The sequence below is a fragment of the Mirounga leonina genome, unplaced genomic scaffold (genome assembly GCF_011800145.1).
Source record: "Mirounga leonina isolate KUSES-001 unplaced genomic scaffold, KU_Mleo_1.0 Mir_128, whole genome shotgun sequence".
Taxonomy (NCBI): domain Eukaryota; kingdom Metazoa; phylum Chordata; class Mammalia; order Carnivora; family Phocidae; genus Mirounga; species Mirounga leonina.
This window is the reverse complement of record NW_023270320.1, coordinates 5,147,221-5,164,928: the sequence shown is the minus strand read 5'-3', so window position 1 is coordinate 5,164,928 and position 17,708 is coordinate 5,147,221. Positions and strand designations below refer to the sequence as shown.

At 36.9% G+C, this 17,708-nt stretch overlaps 1 protein-coding gene across 1 annotated transcript in view; it reads left to right on the top strand.

Moving 5' to 3' along the window:
* Nucleotides 1-17,121, top strand: part of LOC118009945 (disintegrin and metalloproteinase domain-containing protein 5-like) — a 173,868-nt gene extending 156,747 nt beyond the window's left edge. Inside the window, exons 17-18 of the mRNA XM_035003989.1 lie at nucleotides 15,169-15,223; nucleotides 15,604-17,121. Of these exons, the coding sequence (XP_034859880.1) occupies nucleotides 15,169-15,223; nucleotides 15,604-15,624 (76 nt within the window). The 3' untranslated portion in view covers nucleotides 15,625-17,121. The remainder of the gene's footprint in view (nucleotides 1-15,168; nucleotides 15,224-15,603) is intronic.
* The last annotated feature ends 587 nt before the right edge of the window (nucleotides 17,122-17,708 follow it).

Below are 17,708 nucleotides of genomic sequence, written 5' to 3'. Positions count from 1 at the left end.
CATATAAGGTGACTATTACTGTATATTGTCTCTGTTCCTTTCTGGTCTATGTTACTTTTAGGCTCTCTCTTTGCTTAGAGGATATAGTATTTGCCTAGCTGGATATAGTATTATTGACTGCATATTTTTCTCATTTAGTGCCCTGAATATATCATGCTAGTCCTTTCTGGCCTGTCAGGTCTCTGTGCATCGGTCTGTTGCCAATATAATATTTCTACCATTGTAGGTTGCAGACCTCTTGTCCCGAGCTGCTTTCAGGTTTTTCTCTTTGTCTCTGAGACTCGTAAGTTTTACTATTAGATGTCGAGGTGTTGACCTATTTTTATTGATTTTGAGAATGGTTCTCTGTGCCTCCTGGATTTTGATGCCTGTTTCCTTCCCCAAATTAGGGAAGTTCTCTGCTATAATTTGCTCCAATATACCTTCTGCCCCTCTCTCTCCGTCTTCTTCTGGGATTCCAATTATTCTAATATTGTTTTGTCTTATGGTATCACTTATCTCCTGAATTTTGCCCTCATGATCCAGTAGTTGTTTATCTCTCTTTTTCTCAGCTTCTTTATTCTCCATCATTTGGTCTTTTATATCACTAATTCTCTCTTTGCCTCATTTATCCTAGCAGTTATAGCCTCCATTTTTGACTGCCCCTCCTTAATAGTCTTTTTGATTTTGACTTGGTCAGATTTTATTCTCCAGAAAGGGATTCTCTAGTATCTCCCATGCTTTTTCAAGCCCAGCTAATATCTTTATAATCATTATTCTGAACTAGTTCTGACATCTTACTAATGTCCATGTTGATTACATCCATTGCAGTTGGTACTGCCTCTTGTTATTTTTTGGGGGGTCAGTTTTTCCATTTTGTCATTTGTCCAGAGTAGAATAGGTGAATGACAGAACAAAATGCTAAAAGGGTAACAAAGACCCCAGAAAAATATACACTAAACAAATAAGAAGAGACCTGAAACTGACGGAAAAAGAAGAAAACATAAAGACTATGATCAGGCTGGTGAATAGAACAGAGCCACACACTAGATTTTCAGTGTATTTTGGTCTGTTAGAGGAAACTGCTCCCCAAAATTTTAGAGAAAGAAAAACTTACATATATACAAAAATAAGGGTAAATACAATGAAGAGATGGAATATGAACGTAAAAGTGAAAATTATAGAAGATTTAATAAAAGGAATTGATAAGATAAGTTGGTTGAAATAAGAAAGAAGAATTTTTTTTTTTTTTTTTAAGCAGAGAATGTGATCAGGTGGGTGAATAGAACAAAGCCATACACTAGATTTAGGATATATTTTGGTCTGTTAGAAGAAACTGCATTCCAAAATTTTGAAGAAAGAAAAATTTATATATATATACAAAAAATAAGGTTAAATGCCATGAAGGGATAGAATAAGACTCTAAAAATGAAAATTAAAAAAGATTTTAAAAAAGGAATTAGTAAGGTAACAAGTTGGTTGAAAAAGGAAAGAAGAAAAATGAAAAAAAAAAAAGAAACAGAAAAAGAAAAAAATGAAATTAAAAAAATTAACTTTGAAAGACTAAAGAATCATGGGGGGAAAAAGCCATGAATTCTGTGTGCTGTGTTCCTCTAGCACTGGAGTTTTGCAGTTCTCCTTGATTGGTCAACTTGGTCTTAGCTGAATGTTCTTTCTGATCTTCTGGGGGAGGGGACTGTTGCAGTGATTCTCAAATGCCTTTGCCCCAAGCGGAATTGTATCACCCTTGCCAGGGGTCAGGCTAAGTAATCTGCTTAGGTTTGCTCTTGGTAGCTTTTGTTTCCTGAAGGCTTCCCATGCAGTTTTAGAGGATGAGAATGAAGATGGTGGCCTCCCAATCTCTGGCCCCAGATGAACCTAGAGCTTGGGGCCCCACTCCTCAGTGAAACTAGAAATCAGTAGCAAAAGGAAAGCTGGAATATTTACAAAAATGTAGAAATTAAATAGTACTTTCTTGAAAACCAATGAAATGAAGAAGAAATCAAAAGGAAAAAAAAATAAAAAAAAGAAGAAATCAAAAGGGAAATTAGAAAACCTTTTTAAAAGAAAATCTCCTGAGATAAATGAAATTGGAAAAACAGCATAACAAAATTTATGGGATACCACAAAAGTAGTGCTTAGAGGGAAGTTTATATTAACAAAGGCCTACATTTTTTAAAAAGTAGAAAAATCTCAACTAACAACCAAATTTCACTCATCAAGAAATGAGAAAAAGATCAAACTAAAGCCCAAAGTTAGCAAAAGGAAGGAAATAATAAAGATTAGAGCAGATATGAACAAAATAAAGAAACGAAAAGCAACTGAAAAAAATCAGGAAAAGTAAGCACTGTTTTTTTTTTTAATGAAAATTAGTAAACCTTTAGCTAGACTAACACAAAGAGAAAAAAGACTGATATGAATAAAATCAGAAATGAGAGGAGATACATTACAACTGATACTACAAAAATAAAAAGGATCATGACATATTATTATGAACAATTATATGCCAACAAACAGGAAACCCTAAAAAAAATCAATAAATTTCTAAAAACATACAGTTTACCAATGCTAAATTATAAAGAAATAGAAAGGAAACAGATTAGAAAGCAATAAGAAGATTGAACCAGTAATCAAAATCCTTGCAACAAAAAAAGCCCAGGACAGATTGGCTTTACTGGCGAATTCTACCAAACATTTAAAGAATTAATACCAATCTTCCTCAAACTCTTTCAAGAAATTTAAGAAAAGGGAAAATATTCCATCTCATTTTATTAACCAGCATTACCCTGATACCAAAACCATAATGGACACCACAAGAAAAGAAAACTACAGGCTAATATCTGTGACACATATAGATGCAGAAGTCCTCAACAAAATACTAGCAAAGTTCAACAGCACATTAAAAGGATCATCCTCATGACAAAGTGATGGTTCAACATACAAAAAGTAATCAGTGTGATACACCACATTAAGAGAATGAAGAATAAAAATGGCAAGGTCATCTTAATACATATAGAAAAGGCATTTGACAAAATTGATATATGATATAAACTTTTGACAAATCAGGAGTGGAAGATACTTCAATAAAATAAAGACTGTATATGAAGAGCTCACAGCTAATATCATACTCAATAGTGAAAAACTTAAAGTGAAATGCTCTAACATCAAGAGCAATGTAAATATGCTGATTATCACCACATCTAATACTGGAAGTTCTAGCCAGGACAATTAAGCAAAAAAAAAAAAAGAAATAAAAGGCATTTAAATCAGAAAGGAAGAAGTAAAATGGTTCCTGTTTGCAGATGACATGATCCTATATATCAAAACCCTAAAAAAGCAATAAGATACCCCCAAAGTAAAATGCTTAGGAATAAACTTAAGTAAGACGGTGAAAGACTTGGGTACTGACAACTACAAGATGAAAGAAATTAAAGAACACATAAACAAATGGGAAGACATTCTGTGTTCTTGATTGAAAGAATTCACATTGTTAAAATGTCCATACTACCCAAAGTTAACTACAAATTCAATGAAATTCCTATCAAAATTCCAAAGGCATTTTGCACAGAAACACAAAAAAAATTCATGTGGAACCACAAAGGACCCTGAATAGCCAAAACATCTTGTGAAAGAACAAAAGCTGGAGGCATCACACTTCCTGATCTCAAAATATACAGCTAACCCGGGCGCCTGGGTGGCTCAGATGGTTAAGCATCTGCCTTCGGCTCAGGTCATGATCCCGGGGTCCTGGGATCGAGTCCCACATTGGGCTCCCCGCTCAGCGGGGAGCCTGGTTCTCCCTCTGACCCTCTCCCCTCTCATGCTGTTTCTCTCTCGCTCACTCTCTAAAAAATAAATAAAATCTTTAAAAAAAAATACAGCTAACCCTTGAACAACATGAGTTTGAACTGTGTGGGTTCACTTACACACAATTTTTTTTTTTAAATAAATATGGTATAGTGCTGTAAATGTACTTTCTTTCTTTATAATTTTTTAATAATAATTTTCTCTAGCTTTATTGCAAGAATACAGTATATAATATATACACAAAATATTTTTAATTGACAGTTTATATATCAATAAGCCTTGCAGTCAACAGTAGGCTATTAGTTAAGTTTTAGGGAAGTCAAAAGTTATACACAGATTTTCAACTGCTTGGGGGTTTGGTGCCCCTAACCCCTGTACTGTTCAAGGGTCAACTGTATTGCAAAGCTACTATAATTAAGACAGTATGATGCTGGTATAAAGGCAGATACAGACAGATCAATGGAACAGAATAGAGGGCTCAGAAATCAACTCCTATGTATCTGGTCAACTGATCTTTGAAAAAAATTCCAAGAATACACAGTGGGGTAAACAGTCTCTTTGAGAAATGCTGCTGGGAAAACTGGATATCCAGATGCAAAAGAATGAAATTTGACCCTTACCTTACACCATACACAAAAACAATTCAAAACAGATCGAGCTCTCAAATGTAAGACATGAAACTATAAAACTCCTGGAGAAAACTTAGGGGAAAAGATTTATGACATTAGCCTTGGCAGTGACTTCTGGGATTAACATCAAAATTACAGGGAACAAAACCAAAAAATAGACAAGTGGAATTACATCAAACTAAAAAGCTTCTACACAAGGGAAACACTCAACAGAGTGAGAGGACAACCTACAGAACAGGAAAAAGTATTTATGAACCATGTATTAGGTAAAGGGTTAATTGACAGGAATTCCTTCATCAATACCAAAAACCAAAACCAAAACCAAAACCCCCTAATAACCTGATATAAGAGTGAGCTAAAGCCTTCAATAGATACTTCTCCTAAAATGCCATACTAATGGCCAATGGGTATATGAAAAGATGGTCAACATCACTAATCATGGGGCACCTGGGTGGCTCAGTTGGTTTGGTGTCTGCCTTTGGCTCAGGTCAGGGTCCTGGGATCCTGGGATCAAGCCCCACATAGGGCTCCCTGCTTTGTGGGGAGTCTACTTCTCTCCCTCTTACTCTGTCCCTCAACCCCAGGTCATGCTCTCTCACATGTGCTCTCTCTCAAATAAATAAATAAAATCTTAAGAAAATAAAACCAAAAAAATCACTAATCATCAGGAAAATGCAAATCAAAACCACAGCAAGGTATCACCTGTTAGAATGGTTATTATAAAAAAAATAAATCAACAGGTGTTGGCAAGTTTGTAGAGAAACTGTACACTGTTGGTGAGAATGCAAAATATTGCATCCACTATACAAAACTGTTGACGATTTCTCAAAAAAATTGAAAATAGAGCTTCAATATGATCCAGTAATTCTACTTCTGGATATTTTCCCAGAAGAATTGGAATCAGGATCTCAAAGTGATATTGGCATTCTCATGTTCATTGCAACACTATTTACAATACTCAAGATGTGGATACAAAGTAAATGTCCATCAATGGATGAATGGATATAGAAAATGTGGTATATACATAAAATAGAATGTTGTTCAGTCATAAAAGAGAAGGAAATCCTGCAAATGTGACAACATCGGTCAACCTTGAGCACATTATACTAAGTGAAATAAGCTAGTCACAGAAAGACAAATAACTTCATGAGTACACTTATGTGAAGTATCTAAGATAGTGAAACTCATAGGAACAGAGAGTAGAATGGTGGTTGCCTCAGTCTGGGAGGAGGGCAAAATGGGTGTTGCTAATCAAGGAGAATAAAGTCTCAGTTATGAATGATGAATAAGTTTGGAAATCTGCTATACAACATTGTCCCTATTGTTAACAATACTTAAAAGTTTGTTAAGAGATCTTCTTTAAGTGTTTTACCACAATACAATAAAATTTTTAAAAATTTAAGATGTTTTGCTTCCCAAAAGACTTATGAATGGGAAAAGGGAAGCTATAATGTAGGAGAAGATTTTTGTAACACATATTTCCAATGAAGGACTTATATTCAGAATATATGCAAGTTCCTTAAAAATCAATAACAAAATGTGGGAGAACCTAATAGGCAAATAATTTCTTGCCTAACAGGTAAGAGGCTTTACAAAAGATCATAATGAAGGGGCTCAAAACATGAAAAATTCTCAACATCATTATCAGAAGAAGACAAATTAAAATATGAGAGTCTCTGAAACCCCTATAAAAGGGCTAAAATTAAAAGAATTGACAACATCAAGGGTTGTTGAGATTATCAAGCAATTAAACTCTGACACATTGCAGGTAGGACTATATATTGGTACAGCACACTTTTTATCACTGTGGAGCCATCTAGCATCTATTAGGTTTCAATTAAATTTTTTATTAAAATGCTTTTCTTAAAGAATTATTTATTTTAGAGAGAGAAAGAGAAAGAGATTGGGGGGAGGAGAAGAGGGAGAGGGAGAGAATTCCAAGCAGGCTCTCCACTGAGCATGGAGCTGACTCAGAGCTCAAACTCACTACCCTGAGATCATGACCTGAGCCAAAACCAAGAATCAGCCATTCAACTGACTGAGCCACCCAGCTGTCCTGGTTAAAATTAAATTTATAAATCTTATTTTTATTTTAAAAACTGTATTTGTCATATTTAAGTTTTACATTTACTCTATATTATTAACATGATATTTATTTTCCAGAATTTTGACAAAGATAATTCCACATGAATTTTCAGTCTAATTAGCAAAAATATTTTTCTCTCGTTTTCCAATTAACTTGAAGCTGATTGTCTTTACTTCTCTCTTTGCTATACCTTTTTTTGTTATGATGTTAATCACCATACATTACATCATTAGTTTTTGATGTAGTATTCCATCATTCATTGTTTGCATATAACACCCAGTGCTCCATGCAGTATGTGCCCTCTTTAAAACCCATCACCAGGCTAAACCATCCCCCCACCCCTCTCCCCTCTAGAATCCTCAGTTTTTATGTCAGAGTCCATAGTCTCTCATGGTTCGTCTCCCCCTCCAATTTCTCTCCCTTCATTTTTTCCTTCCTGCTATCTTGTTCTTTTTTTTTTTTTAAACATATAATGTATTATTTGTTTCAGAGGTACAGGTCTGTGATTCAACAGTCTTGCACAATTCACAGTGCTCACCATAGCACATACCCTCCCCAATGTCTATCACCCAGCCACCCCATCCCTCCCAACCCCCACCACCCCAGCAACCCTCAGTTTGTTTCCTGAGATTAAGAATTCCTCATATCAGTGAGGTCATATGATACATGTCTTTCTTTGTTTGACTTATTTCATGATACCCTCCAGTTCTATCCACATCATTAGAATGGTAACATTTCATTCCTTTTGATGGCTGCATAATATTCCATTGTATATATACACCACCTCTTCTTTATCCATTCATCTGTTGATGGACATCTTGGCTCTTTCCACAGTTTGGTTATTGTGGACATGCTGCTATAAACATCGGGGTGCACGTACCCCTTCAGATCCCTACATTTGTACCATTGGGGTAAATACCCAGTAGTGCAATTGCTGGGTCGTATGGTAGCTCTATTTTCAACTGTTTGAGGAACCTCCATACTGTTTTCCAGAGTGGCTGCACCAGCTTGCATTCCCACAAACAGTGTAGGAGTGTTCCCCTTTCTCCGCATCCCCGCCAACATCTGTCGTTTCCTGACTTGTTAATTTTAGCCATTCTGACTGGTGTGAGGTGGTATCTCATTGAAGTTTTGATTTGGATTTCCCTGATGCCGAGCGATGTTGAGCACTTTTTCATGTGTCTGTTGGCCATTTGGATGTCTTCTTTGGAAAAATGTCTGTCCACGTCTTCTGCCCATTTCTTGATTGGATCATTTGTTCTTTGGGTGTTGAGTTTCGTAAGTTCTTTATAGATTTTGGATACTAGCCCTTTATCTGATATGTCATTTGCAAATATCTTCTCCCATTCTGTCGGTTGTCTTTTGGTTTTGTTGACTGTTTCTTTTGCTGTGCAAAAGCTTTTTATCTTGATGAAGTCCCAATAGTTCATTTTTACCCTTGCTTCCCTTGCCTTTGGCGATGTTTCTAGGAAGAAATTGCTGTGGCTGAGGTCAAAGAGGTTGCTGCCTGTGTTTTCCTTTAGGATGTTGATGGACTCCTGTCTCACAGTTAGGTCTTTCAACCATTTTGAGTCTATTTTTCTGTGTGGTGTACGGAAATGGTCCAGTTTCATTCTTCTGCATGTGGCTGTCCAATTTTCCCAACACCATTTGTTGAAGAGACTGTCTTTTTTTCCACTGGACATTCTTTCCTGCTTTGTGGAAGATTAGTTGACCATAGAGTTGAGGGCCCATTTGTGGGCTCTCTGTTCTGTCCCATTGATCTATGTGTCTGTTTTTGTGCGAGTACCATACTGTCTTGATGACAGCTTTGTAATAGAGCTGGAAGTCCGGAATTGTGATGCCACCAGCTTTGCTTTTCTTTTTCAACATTCTTCTGGCTATTCAGGGTCTTTTCTGGTTCCAGACAAATTTTAGGATTTGTTCCATTGCTTTGAAAAAAGTGGATGGTATTTTGATGGGGATTGCATTGAATGTGTAGATTGCTCTAGGTAGCATTGACATCTTCACAATATTTGTTCTTCCAATCCATGAGCATGGAACATTTTTCCATTTCTTTGTGTCTTCCTCGATTTCTTTCATGAGTATTTTATAGTTTTCTGAGTACAGATCCTTTGCCTCTTTGATTAGATTTATTCCTAGGTATCTTATGGTTTTGGGTGCAATTGTATATGGGATCGACTCCTTAATTTATTTCTTCTGTCTTGTTGCTGTATAGGAATGCCACTGATTTCTGTGCATTAATTTTCTATCCTGCCACTTTACTGAATTCTTGTATGAGTTCTATCAGTTTTGGGGTGGAGTCTGTTGGGTTTTCCACATAAAGTATCATATCATCTACAAAGAGTGAGAGTTGGACTTCTTCTTTGCTAATTTGGATGCCTTTGGTTTCTTTTTGTTGTCTCATTGCTGTGGCTAGAACTTCTAATACTATGTTGAATAGCAGTGGTGATAGTGGACATCCCTTCTGTGTTCCTGACCTTAGGGGGAAAGGTCTCAGTTTTTCCCCATTGAGAATGATAATCGCTGTGGGTTTTTCATAGATGGCTTTTATGATGTTGAGGTGTGTACCCTCTATCCCTATACTCTGAAGAGTTTTGATCAAGAAAGGATGCTGTAATTTGTCAAATGCTTTTTCTGCATCTATTGAGGGGATCATATGGTTCTTGTTCTTTCTTTGATTAATGTATTGTATCACATTGATTGATTTGCAGATGTTGTACCAACCTTGCAGCCTAGGGATAAATCTCACTTGGTCGTGGTGAATAATCCTTTTAATGTACTGTTGGATCCTATTGGCTAGTATTTTGGTGAGAATTTTTGCATCCATGTTCATCAGGGATATTGGTCTGTAATTCTCCTTTTTGATGGGGTCTTTGTCTGGTTTTGGGATCAAGGTAATGGTGGCCTCGTAAAATGATTTGGAAGTTTCCCTTCCATTTCTATTTTTTGGTGCAGTTTCAGAAGAATAGGTATTAATTCTTCTTTAAATGTTTGGCAGAATTCTCCTGGAAAGCCAATTTTTGATGACTGCTTCAATTTCTGTAGTGGTTATAGGTCTGTTCAGGTTTTCTATTTCTTCCTGGTTCAGTTTTGGTAGTTGATACATCTCTAGGAATGCATCCATTTCTTCCAGGTTATCTAATTTCCTGGCATATAGTTCATCATAATATGTTCTTATAATTGTTTGTATTTCTTTGGTGTTGGTTGTAATCTCTCCTCTTTCATTCATGATTTTATTTATTTGGTCATTTCTCTTTTCTTTTTGATAAGTCTAGACAGGGGTTTATCAATCTTGCTAATTCTTTCAAAGAACCAGCTCCTAGTTTCGTTGATCTGTTCTACTGTTCTTTTGGCTTCTATTTCATTGATTTCTGCTCTGACCTTTATTATTTCTCTTCTCCTGCTGGGGTTAGGCTTTATATGCTGTTTTTTCTCCAGCTCCTTTAGGTGTAGGGTTAGGTTGTGTATTTGAGACCTTTCTTGTTTCTTGAGAAAGGCTTGTATTGCTATATATTTTCCTCTTAGGACTGCCTTTGCTGCATCCCAAAGATTTTGAATAGTTGTGTTTTCATTTTCATTGGTTTCCATGTATTTTTAAAAATTCTTCTTTAATTTCCTGGTTGACCCATTCATTCTTTAGCAGGATGCTCTTTAACCTCCAGTATTTGAGTTCTTTCCAACTTTCCTCTTGTGATTGAGTTCTAGTTTCAAAGCATTGTGGTCTGAAAATAGGCAGGGAATGATCCCAGTCTTTTGATACTGGTTGAGACCTGATTTGTGACCTAGGATGGGATCTATTTTGGAGAATGTTCCATGGACACTAGAGAAGAATGTGTATTCTGTTGCTTTGGGATGGAATGTTCTGAATATATCTGTGAAGTCCATTTGGTCCAGTGTGTCATTTAAAGTCTTTATTTCCTTGTTGATATTTTGCTTAGATGATATATTTCAGTGAGGGGGGTGTTAAAGTCCCCCACTATTATTGTATTGTTTTCGATGTGTTTCTTTGCTTTTGTTATTAATTGGCTTATGTAATTGGCTGCTCCCTTATTAGGGGCATAGATATTTACAATTGTTAGATCTTCTTGTTGGATAGACCCTTTAAGTAGGATATAGTGTCCTTCCTCATCTCTTGTTATAGTCTTTGGTTTAAAATCTAATTTGTCTGATATAAGGATTATCACCCCAGTTTTCTTTTGGTGTCCATTAGCATTGTAAATTGTTTTCCACCCCCTCACTTTCAATCTGGCGGTTTCTTTGGATCTAAAATGAGTCTCTTGCAGACAGCCTATTGATGGGTCTTGTTTTTTTTCCCAATCTGATAGCTTGTGTCTTTTGATTTGGGCATTTAACCCATTTACATTCAGGCTAACTGTTGAAAGATATGAATTTAGTGCCATTGTATTACCTGTAAGGTGACTGTTACTGTATATTGTCTGTGTTCCTTTCTGGTCTATGTTGCTTTTAGGCTCTCTCTTTGCTTAGAGGACCTCTTTCAATATTTCTTGTAGGGCTGGTTTCGTGTTTGCAAATTCCTTTAGTTTTTCTTTGTCCTGGAAACTTTTATTTCTCCTTCTATTTTCAATGACAGCCTAGCTGGATATAGTATCCTTGGCTGCATATTTTTCTCATTTAGTGCCCTGAATATATCCTGCCAGTCCTTTCTGGCCTGCGAGGTCTCTGTGGATAAGTCTGTTGCCAATCTAATGTTTCTACCCTTGTGGGTTACAGATCTCTTCTCCCGAGCTGTTTTCAGGATTTTCTCTTTGTCTCTGAGACTCGTAAGTTTTACCATTAGATGTCGAGGTGTTGACCTATTTTTATTGATTTTTAAGGAGGGTTCTCTGTGCCTCCTGGATTATGATGCCTGTTTCCTTCCCCAAATTAGGGAAGTTCTCTGCTATAATTTGCTTCGATATACCTTCTGCCCCTCTCTCTCCTTCTCCTTCTTAGATCCCAATTATTCTAATATTGTTTTGTCTTATGGTATCACTTGTCTCTTGAATTCTGCCCTCCTGATCCAGTAGTTGTTTATCTCTCTTTTTCTCAGCTTCTTTATTTTCCATCATTTGGTCTTCTGTATCACTGATTCTCTCTTCTGCCTCATTTTCCCTGGCAGTTAGAGCCTCCATTTTTTATTGCACCGCATTAATAGTCTTTTTGATTTTGACTTGTTTAGATTTTAGTTCTCTTATTTCTCCAGAAAGGGTTTCTCTAATAACTTCCATGCTTTTTTCTAGCCTGGCTAGTATCTTTAAAATCATCATTCTGAACTCTAGTTCTGACATGTTACCAATGTCTGTATTGATTAGGTCCCTGGCAGTCAGTACTGCCTCTTGTTCTTTTTTTTGAGGTGATTTTTTCCATCTTGTCATTTTGTCCAGAGGAGAATAGATGAATGAGAGAACAATATGCTAACAGGGTAGCAATGTCCCCAGAAAAATATACACTAAACAAATCAGAAGAGAACTGAAACTGGGGCATAAGAAAGGGAAAGAAAGAAAAAAGAAAAAAAAAAAAGAAAAAGAAAAAGATAAAAACAAACAAAGAAAAAATAGAATATGATCAATTATGATTAGGCTGGTGCATAGATCAGTGCCACACATTGGAATTTGGGCATATTTTGGTCTGTTAGAAGAAAGTGCCTCCCAAAATTCTAAAGAAAGAAAAACTTATATATGTACAAAAATAAGGGTAAATACAATGAAGGGATGGAATATGACTGTAAAGATGAAAATTATAAAAGATTTTATAAAAGGAATTGTTAAGATAAGAAGTTGGTTGAAAAAAGAAAGAAGGGTATTTAAAAAAAGAAAGAAAAACAAAAGGGAGAGCATGTGATCAGGCAGGAGACTAGAATAAAGCCATACACTAGAGATTTAGGGTGTATTTTGATCTGTGAGAGGAAACTGTATCCCAAAATTTTAAAGAGAGAGCAACTTAAATATATATTTCAAAAATAAGGTTAAGTACTCTGAAGGGATAGAATATGACTCTAAAAATGAAAAATAAAAAGGATTTTTAAAAAAAGGGATCGATAAAATGTTGGTTGAAAAAGGAAAATAGAAAACTTCGAAAAAAAAAAAGAAAAAGAAAGTTAAAAAATAAGTTAACTTTGAAAGACTAAAGAGTCATGGGAAAAAAGCCATGAATTCTAAGTGCAGTATTCACCTAGTGCTGGAGTTCTGCCATTCTCATTGATCGGTAAACTTGGTCTTGGCTGGCTGTTCTTGCTGATCTTTTGGGGGAGGGGCCTGTTGCCGTGGTTGTCAGATGTCTTTGCTGGAGGTGGAATTGCCCTGCCCCTGCTGGGTCCAGGCTAAGTAATCTGCTCGGTTTTGCTCTTGAGAGCTTTTGTTCCCTGCAAGCTTTCCATACAGCTTTGGAGGATGAGAGTGAAAATGGCGGCCTCCCAATCTCCACCCTGGAGGATCTGAGAACTTGGGCCCCACTCCTCAGTGAGCTCCCAGAGAAAAGCAGTCAATCACTCCTGTGACTGAGTGTTTCTATCTCTGGCACCTGACCCCGTGTGGAGTCTCCAAACCCAGCACATCCCTCCGGTGGATTCTCACATGGCTCCTCCCAGGGAGGAAGGGGAATCTCCCCTGATCTGCTGCTTGTTGAGTCTCTGCTGGAAGAGTAGTGGCTCGACTGTGCTGTGCATTATGGTTTATGGCAACCCTGAGCTGAGAGCCCACTTGTCAGCTCTGTCTCTGCAGCTGGCTTTCCCGCTCTGATACCTGGGAGCTCTGCTGCACTCAGGCACTCCTGGTCTTTCTGTGACCCCAAGGGTCCTGAGACCACACTGTCTCAGTGAGGGTTCCACCCCCGCTTAGCCACTGGAGTGACATCCCACACCGGAGCCAACTTCTAAAATTTCCGATTTTGTGCTCCACTGCTCTCTCACTTGCCAGAGGCAGCCGACGGAGGCCCCTTTCCCCACCATCTATCTTCCCGAATATCACCTCGGATTCACTTCTCTGCACATCATACCTTCCAGAAAGTGGTCGCTTTTCTGTTCAGAGAGTTGTTGCTCTTCTTTTCTTTGATCTCCTGTTGAGTTCATAGGTGTTCAGAGTGGTTTGATCCCTATCTAGCTGAATTCCTGGGACCAGAAGAAATTTAGGTCTCCTACTCCTCTGCCATCTTGCTCCTCCCCTCCTCCGTTTGCTATACTTTTCAGTTTAAATCTTAACTTCTTCTCTTCCAACTGAGTAATCTATGTGTATGTAGGTTTCTGTATATTTAACATAAACTCAATAAAAATATTTTTTTATATACATGGATAGGGAGAATTGAGAAAAAGTTTCTGAAATTCATATGAAAAACAAATAATGGTATCCAGATAAACTTTACTACTAACAATGAATAAAATATAGAGCTTTTTATTTTCAAAAAACATCTTTCTGATTTTAAATGTAGTATCAAATATTATTTAAAATATCTCAGATACTTTGGTAGATATACATATTAAGAAGTTTCTTGTAATTGCAATACCCAAAGAAAATTTCCATTAACAATATAGATGCATATCTTTTTAAATGTTTTTCTAAGCAAAACATAAAAATACTTATACTTTTTTTAATTAAAAAGTATTATGCACAACTTTGCATATTTTAAAATATAGGCCCATGTCATCATTTTGTGATGTATCATAATTAATTAATTAATTAATTAATTATTTACTTTTAGTATTCATTTTAAAAATCCATTATTATGAATATTTAGACTACTTCCCATTTTTCATTGTAGCAAACACCCCATAATAAGCATTATTATGTAAATAAACATTTTAGAGCAATTGTCCAATTATAGTCTCAGTTTAAATCCCAGAAAAGAAATTACCCAGATCTAGCCTTTATTATCCTTTCTTAATTCATTCAATAAATTGTATGTGTATATGAGTGTGTGAATCATTCTGCATCTTATCACAATTATAACAAGAAATAAACATTCATTTTAAAATATAGGTATGCAAGAGAATGAAATAATCATTAATCTTAGCACTGAAGATCATATTGTTAAAATATTTTAATATATAGATGTACACGCATGGGTGTGTGCATGTATATTGGTGTTTTTATATTTTACTTAGAATTATCACATTTTTTTCTTTTTTATTCTAAATTAAAATTAGTTCATATACTTAGAATGGAAATTGCAAGGCACTTTGTTTTATTTACCGAAATAGTTTCCAAATATAGACAAATGAGCAGGTTAGGGAATTTTAGGAAGACACTTCTTTTATAAAACTAAGAGTTGAGGTAACAGTTGAGGTAACAGATAATTGTTTTTTTCTGGAATTAATTTTTATTTTCCTGATCCTTTCCCTTCAGTTAACCATGCCCTTTAAATTACCTATATTAGTGCTAAAAAGAAAAAAAAAAAAGAAAGAAAGAAAGAAAGAAAAAGAAAAAATAAAGCAACAGTGGCACTTTGTGTTGTGTTTTATTTTGTTTTCTCTTACAGCAACAGTCTCTAACAACCTTGGCCTGGAAGAAGGACATTACCAAATAAGTCATCAGAAACTGACCTAAACCAAGAAGGGAAAAATAATTTCACCCTCATCTCTGTTGTCACTGCTGAGGGTTTAAAATATGAAATAATAAATAATCTGCCCTTGAATCACCTAAATTATGTCTGATGTTTTCTCTGTATTTTCAGTATCAACTTCTACCCTATCCACTGCAACTTGAATCCAGAAGAGGCTCTGAATCAGGTGAAAGCAGCTTAAGATCCTCATCTCATGATGCCAAGAGGCGCTGCTATTTCAGTCTCATGACCCAAGGATAGAGGGTCCCATTTCCCCTTATGCTCCTTAGGTTGACCTGAATCTTCCTCCTTCGGTCCAACCTCCCTCCTCTTCAGAACTCCTAGCTTTCAGCTAGCCTGTGACTTGCCCCAGTGGTACTGACTCAGTCTCCTCTTGTTAACTGCTTCTCCTCTTTGAAAGCTGTATATCTACTTTAGCCTCTTGAGACACTTGTTTACCAAGAGTAGATTTATCATGGAGCTAAGGAAGGAAAAGCATCAGGGCCACTTACTTGAATAGGCCTCTTTTCAAAGTTAGATCCTTAAATTTTGTATTCTTTTTCTCAGAGTTCATCAAGTTTTATATAGTTTGGGACCTACAGAACCTGGATCTTCCTCTTTACCAGCAACCTTGGCAGTGGTGTGCTAGAGCCAGTTCATACCAGCTGGCAAGAAATTTTGCTCTCATAAAAAAAAAATAGACAAGTTTTGGTGAAGGTGTGGAGAAATTGGAACTGTTGCACACTGTTGATGGGAATACAAAATGGTGAAGCTGTTATAGAAAAAAATTATGATAATTCCTCAAAAAATTAGAACTCAAACTACCATATGATCCAGCAAAGATGGAGTAGAAATGTCTTGCAGGAAAATTATTTTGTTTTTGGATTTGAAAAGGAGATGGATGCTGTAGCTAGGTGGGTGCTGCTGAAATAAAATGTTGTGTTTCCTGGGGAAAACATCTCTATTACTCATAATTCCATACAAATTATGTGAAAGGCCACTGAAAATTTGGAAATCATGCAGTCATGTAATACTTTGAGGATATTTATTCCTATTTAGGAAATGCAGGGCTTAGTAATTCTGTATCAGTCAAAATATGTGCTGTTATGCTGATACACTGTCGTATGAACTCTTCATTTAGTAATAGATGTAAGTTCTCAGAAATCAAAATGCAACACCATTTCCTCATGGCTTAAAGTCTATTGCAGGCAGGTTTTGGTACAGTACTTTTTCTGGACAGCCAAGTCTGTCCTCTGTTTGATGACTAGCCCTCCAGGCTTCTTCAGTCTTGCAGCTCTATATTCTTAACACATGACTCCATGATTGCCAACAAAACTGAAGAAAGTGTGGAAAACACATACCTGTCCACTATACATCTAACTGGCAGTGATACAAATAATTAATTCTCATGGTGCATTGCCTCAATCGAGTCACATAACCCTAACTTAAAAGGAGGCTGAAAAACATCAGGAGAACTTGTGGAATATTTGGTGAGCATTACTGTCCCTACCACATATGAAATGGAAAAAACTAAGGTTGTGACATCTGTGACTTGATATAAGCCTGCCATAGGTCCCAGGATGGAAGACCTTCCAAAGCACCCTCTGACAAGGCTGTGGTCATTGATTTGGCTAAGTCTTCCCTCTGATCCCTTCACTCACAAGTCCCTGTAGTATCAGTTTGCTAGTTTGTGAGTTGGATGCTAAACAAATTTCTGAGGTACATGGACGTTGGAAAGGTGCCATTGCTGCATTGACAAGGCCTATAGCCATTTCTAAAAGTTGGGAACCCTGGGTGCACATATGTGCATAAACTGAGTGTCATGAGTGATAGCCACAAGAATGTTCCTTGCAGTCCTCCTACTACAAGGAGCATGAATGGTAAAGGATCTGAGCTGCTGCACATTTTTGTCAAGGCCACCCTGCCCATGATTCCAACCAATAGTAGAATCTTGATAGAGATATGAAGAAAGGCCATCCTGGATGACTCAGGAGTCCTCTGACAGCTGCCTCTGGCTTAAGAACTCCCCAACAGTCCCGCTGAAACTTCCCTACATTGAATAGATCCTCCTTAAAGTGTGCGAATCTCAGGCTGCTACTGCTCAATTTTATCTCCCTCTCGCCTTCCCTTGGGGTTGGACTTACTCCATGTCGGCCAGCTTTCTCAGCTTTTTCATCTTTCTCCCCATTTTTCACAGTGGCTTTCCTCCTAATAAAATCAATGTGCATTTAGTCCTGTCCTCGCATCTACTTCTCAGAAGATCCAGAATAAAACAAGTAATACTGAAAGTGTTATAAGTAAATTGGTAGCAAGATGTGGATTTGGTCTGGAAGCAAGGACAGGATCCTCGTTGGAAAAAAGGGCGCAGATAGTCCCTACCACAAGGTGGCAGTACAATTCTAGTATATGTGCTGCCGAAGCAAGCACAGTGGCAGTACAATTCTAAAAATTTCATGGGGACAAGGGAAAACAGCCCACTAGAGGAGAATGTGGTAGTAGAGATGCAATAAAGCAGGCATTTAAAGTCAGTGGAGTTCGCTGATTACTGCTAAGTTTTGTTGATGCCCTCTAGAAGGGTGATAAGAGATCGGAGGCTGTTGCCAAGCAGTTACTCCCTATACCTACGAGCCATAGAGTGCCAGTGGTACTTATAAAGAGGCCTTTATCAGACA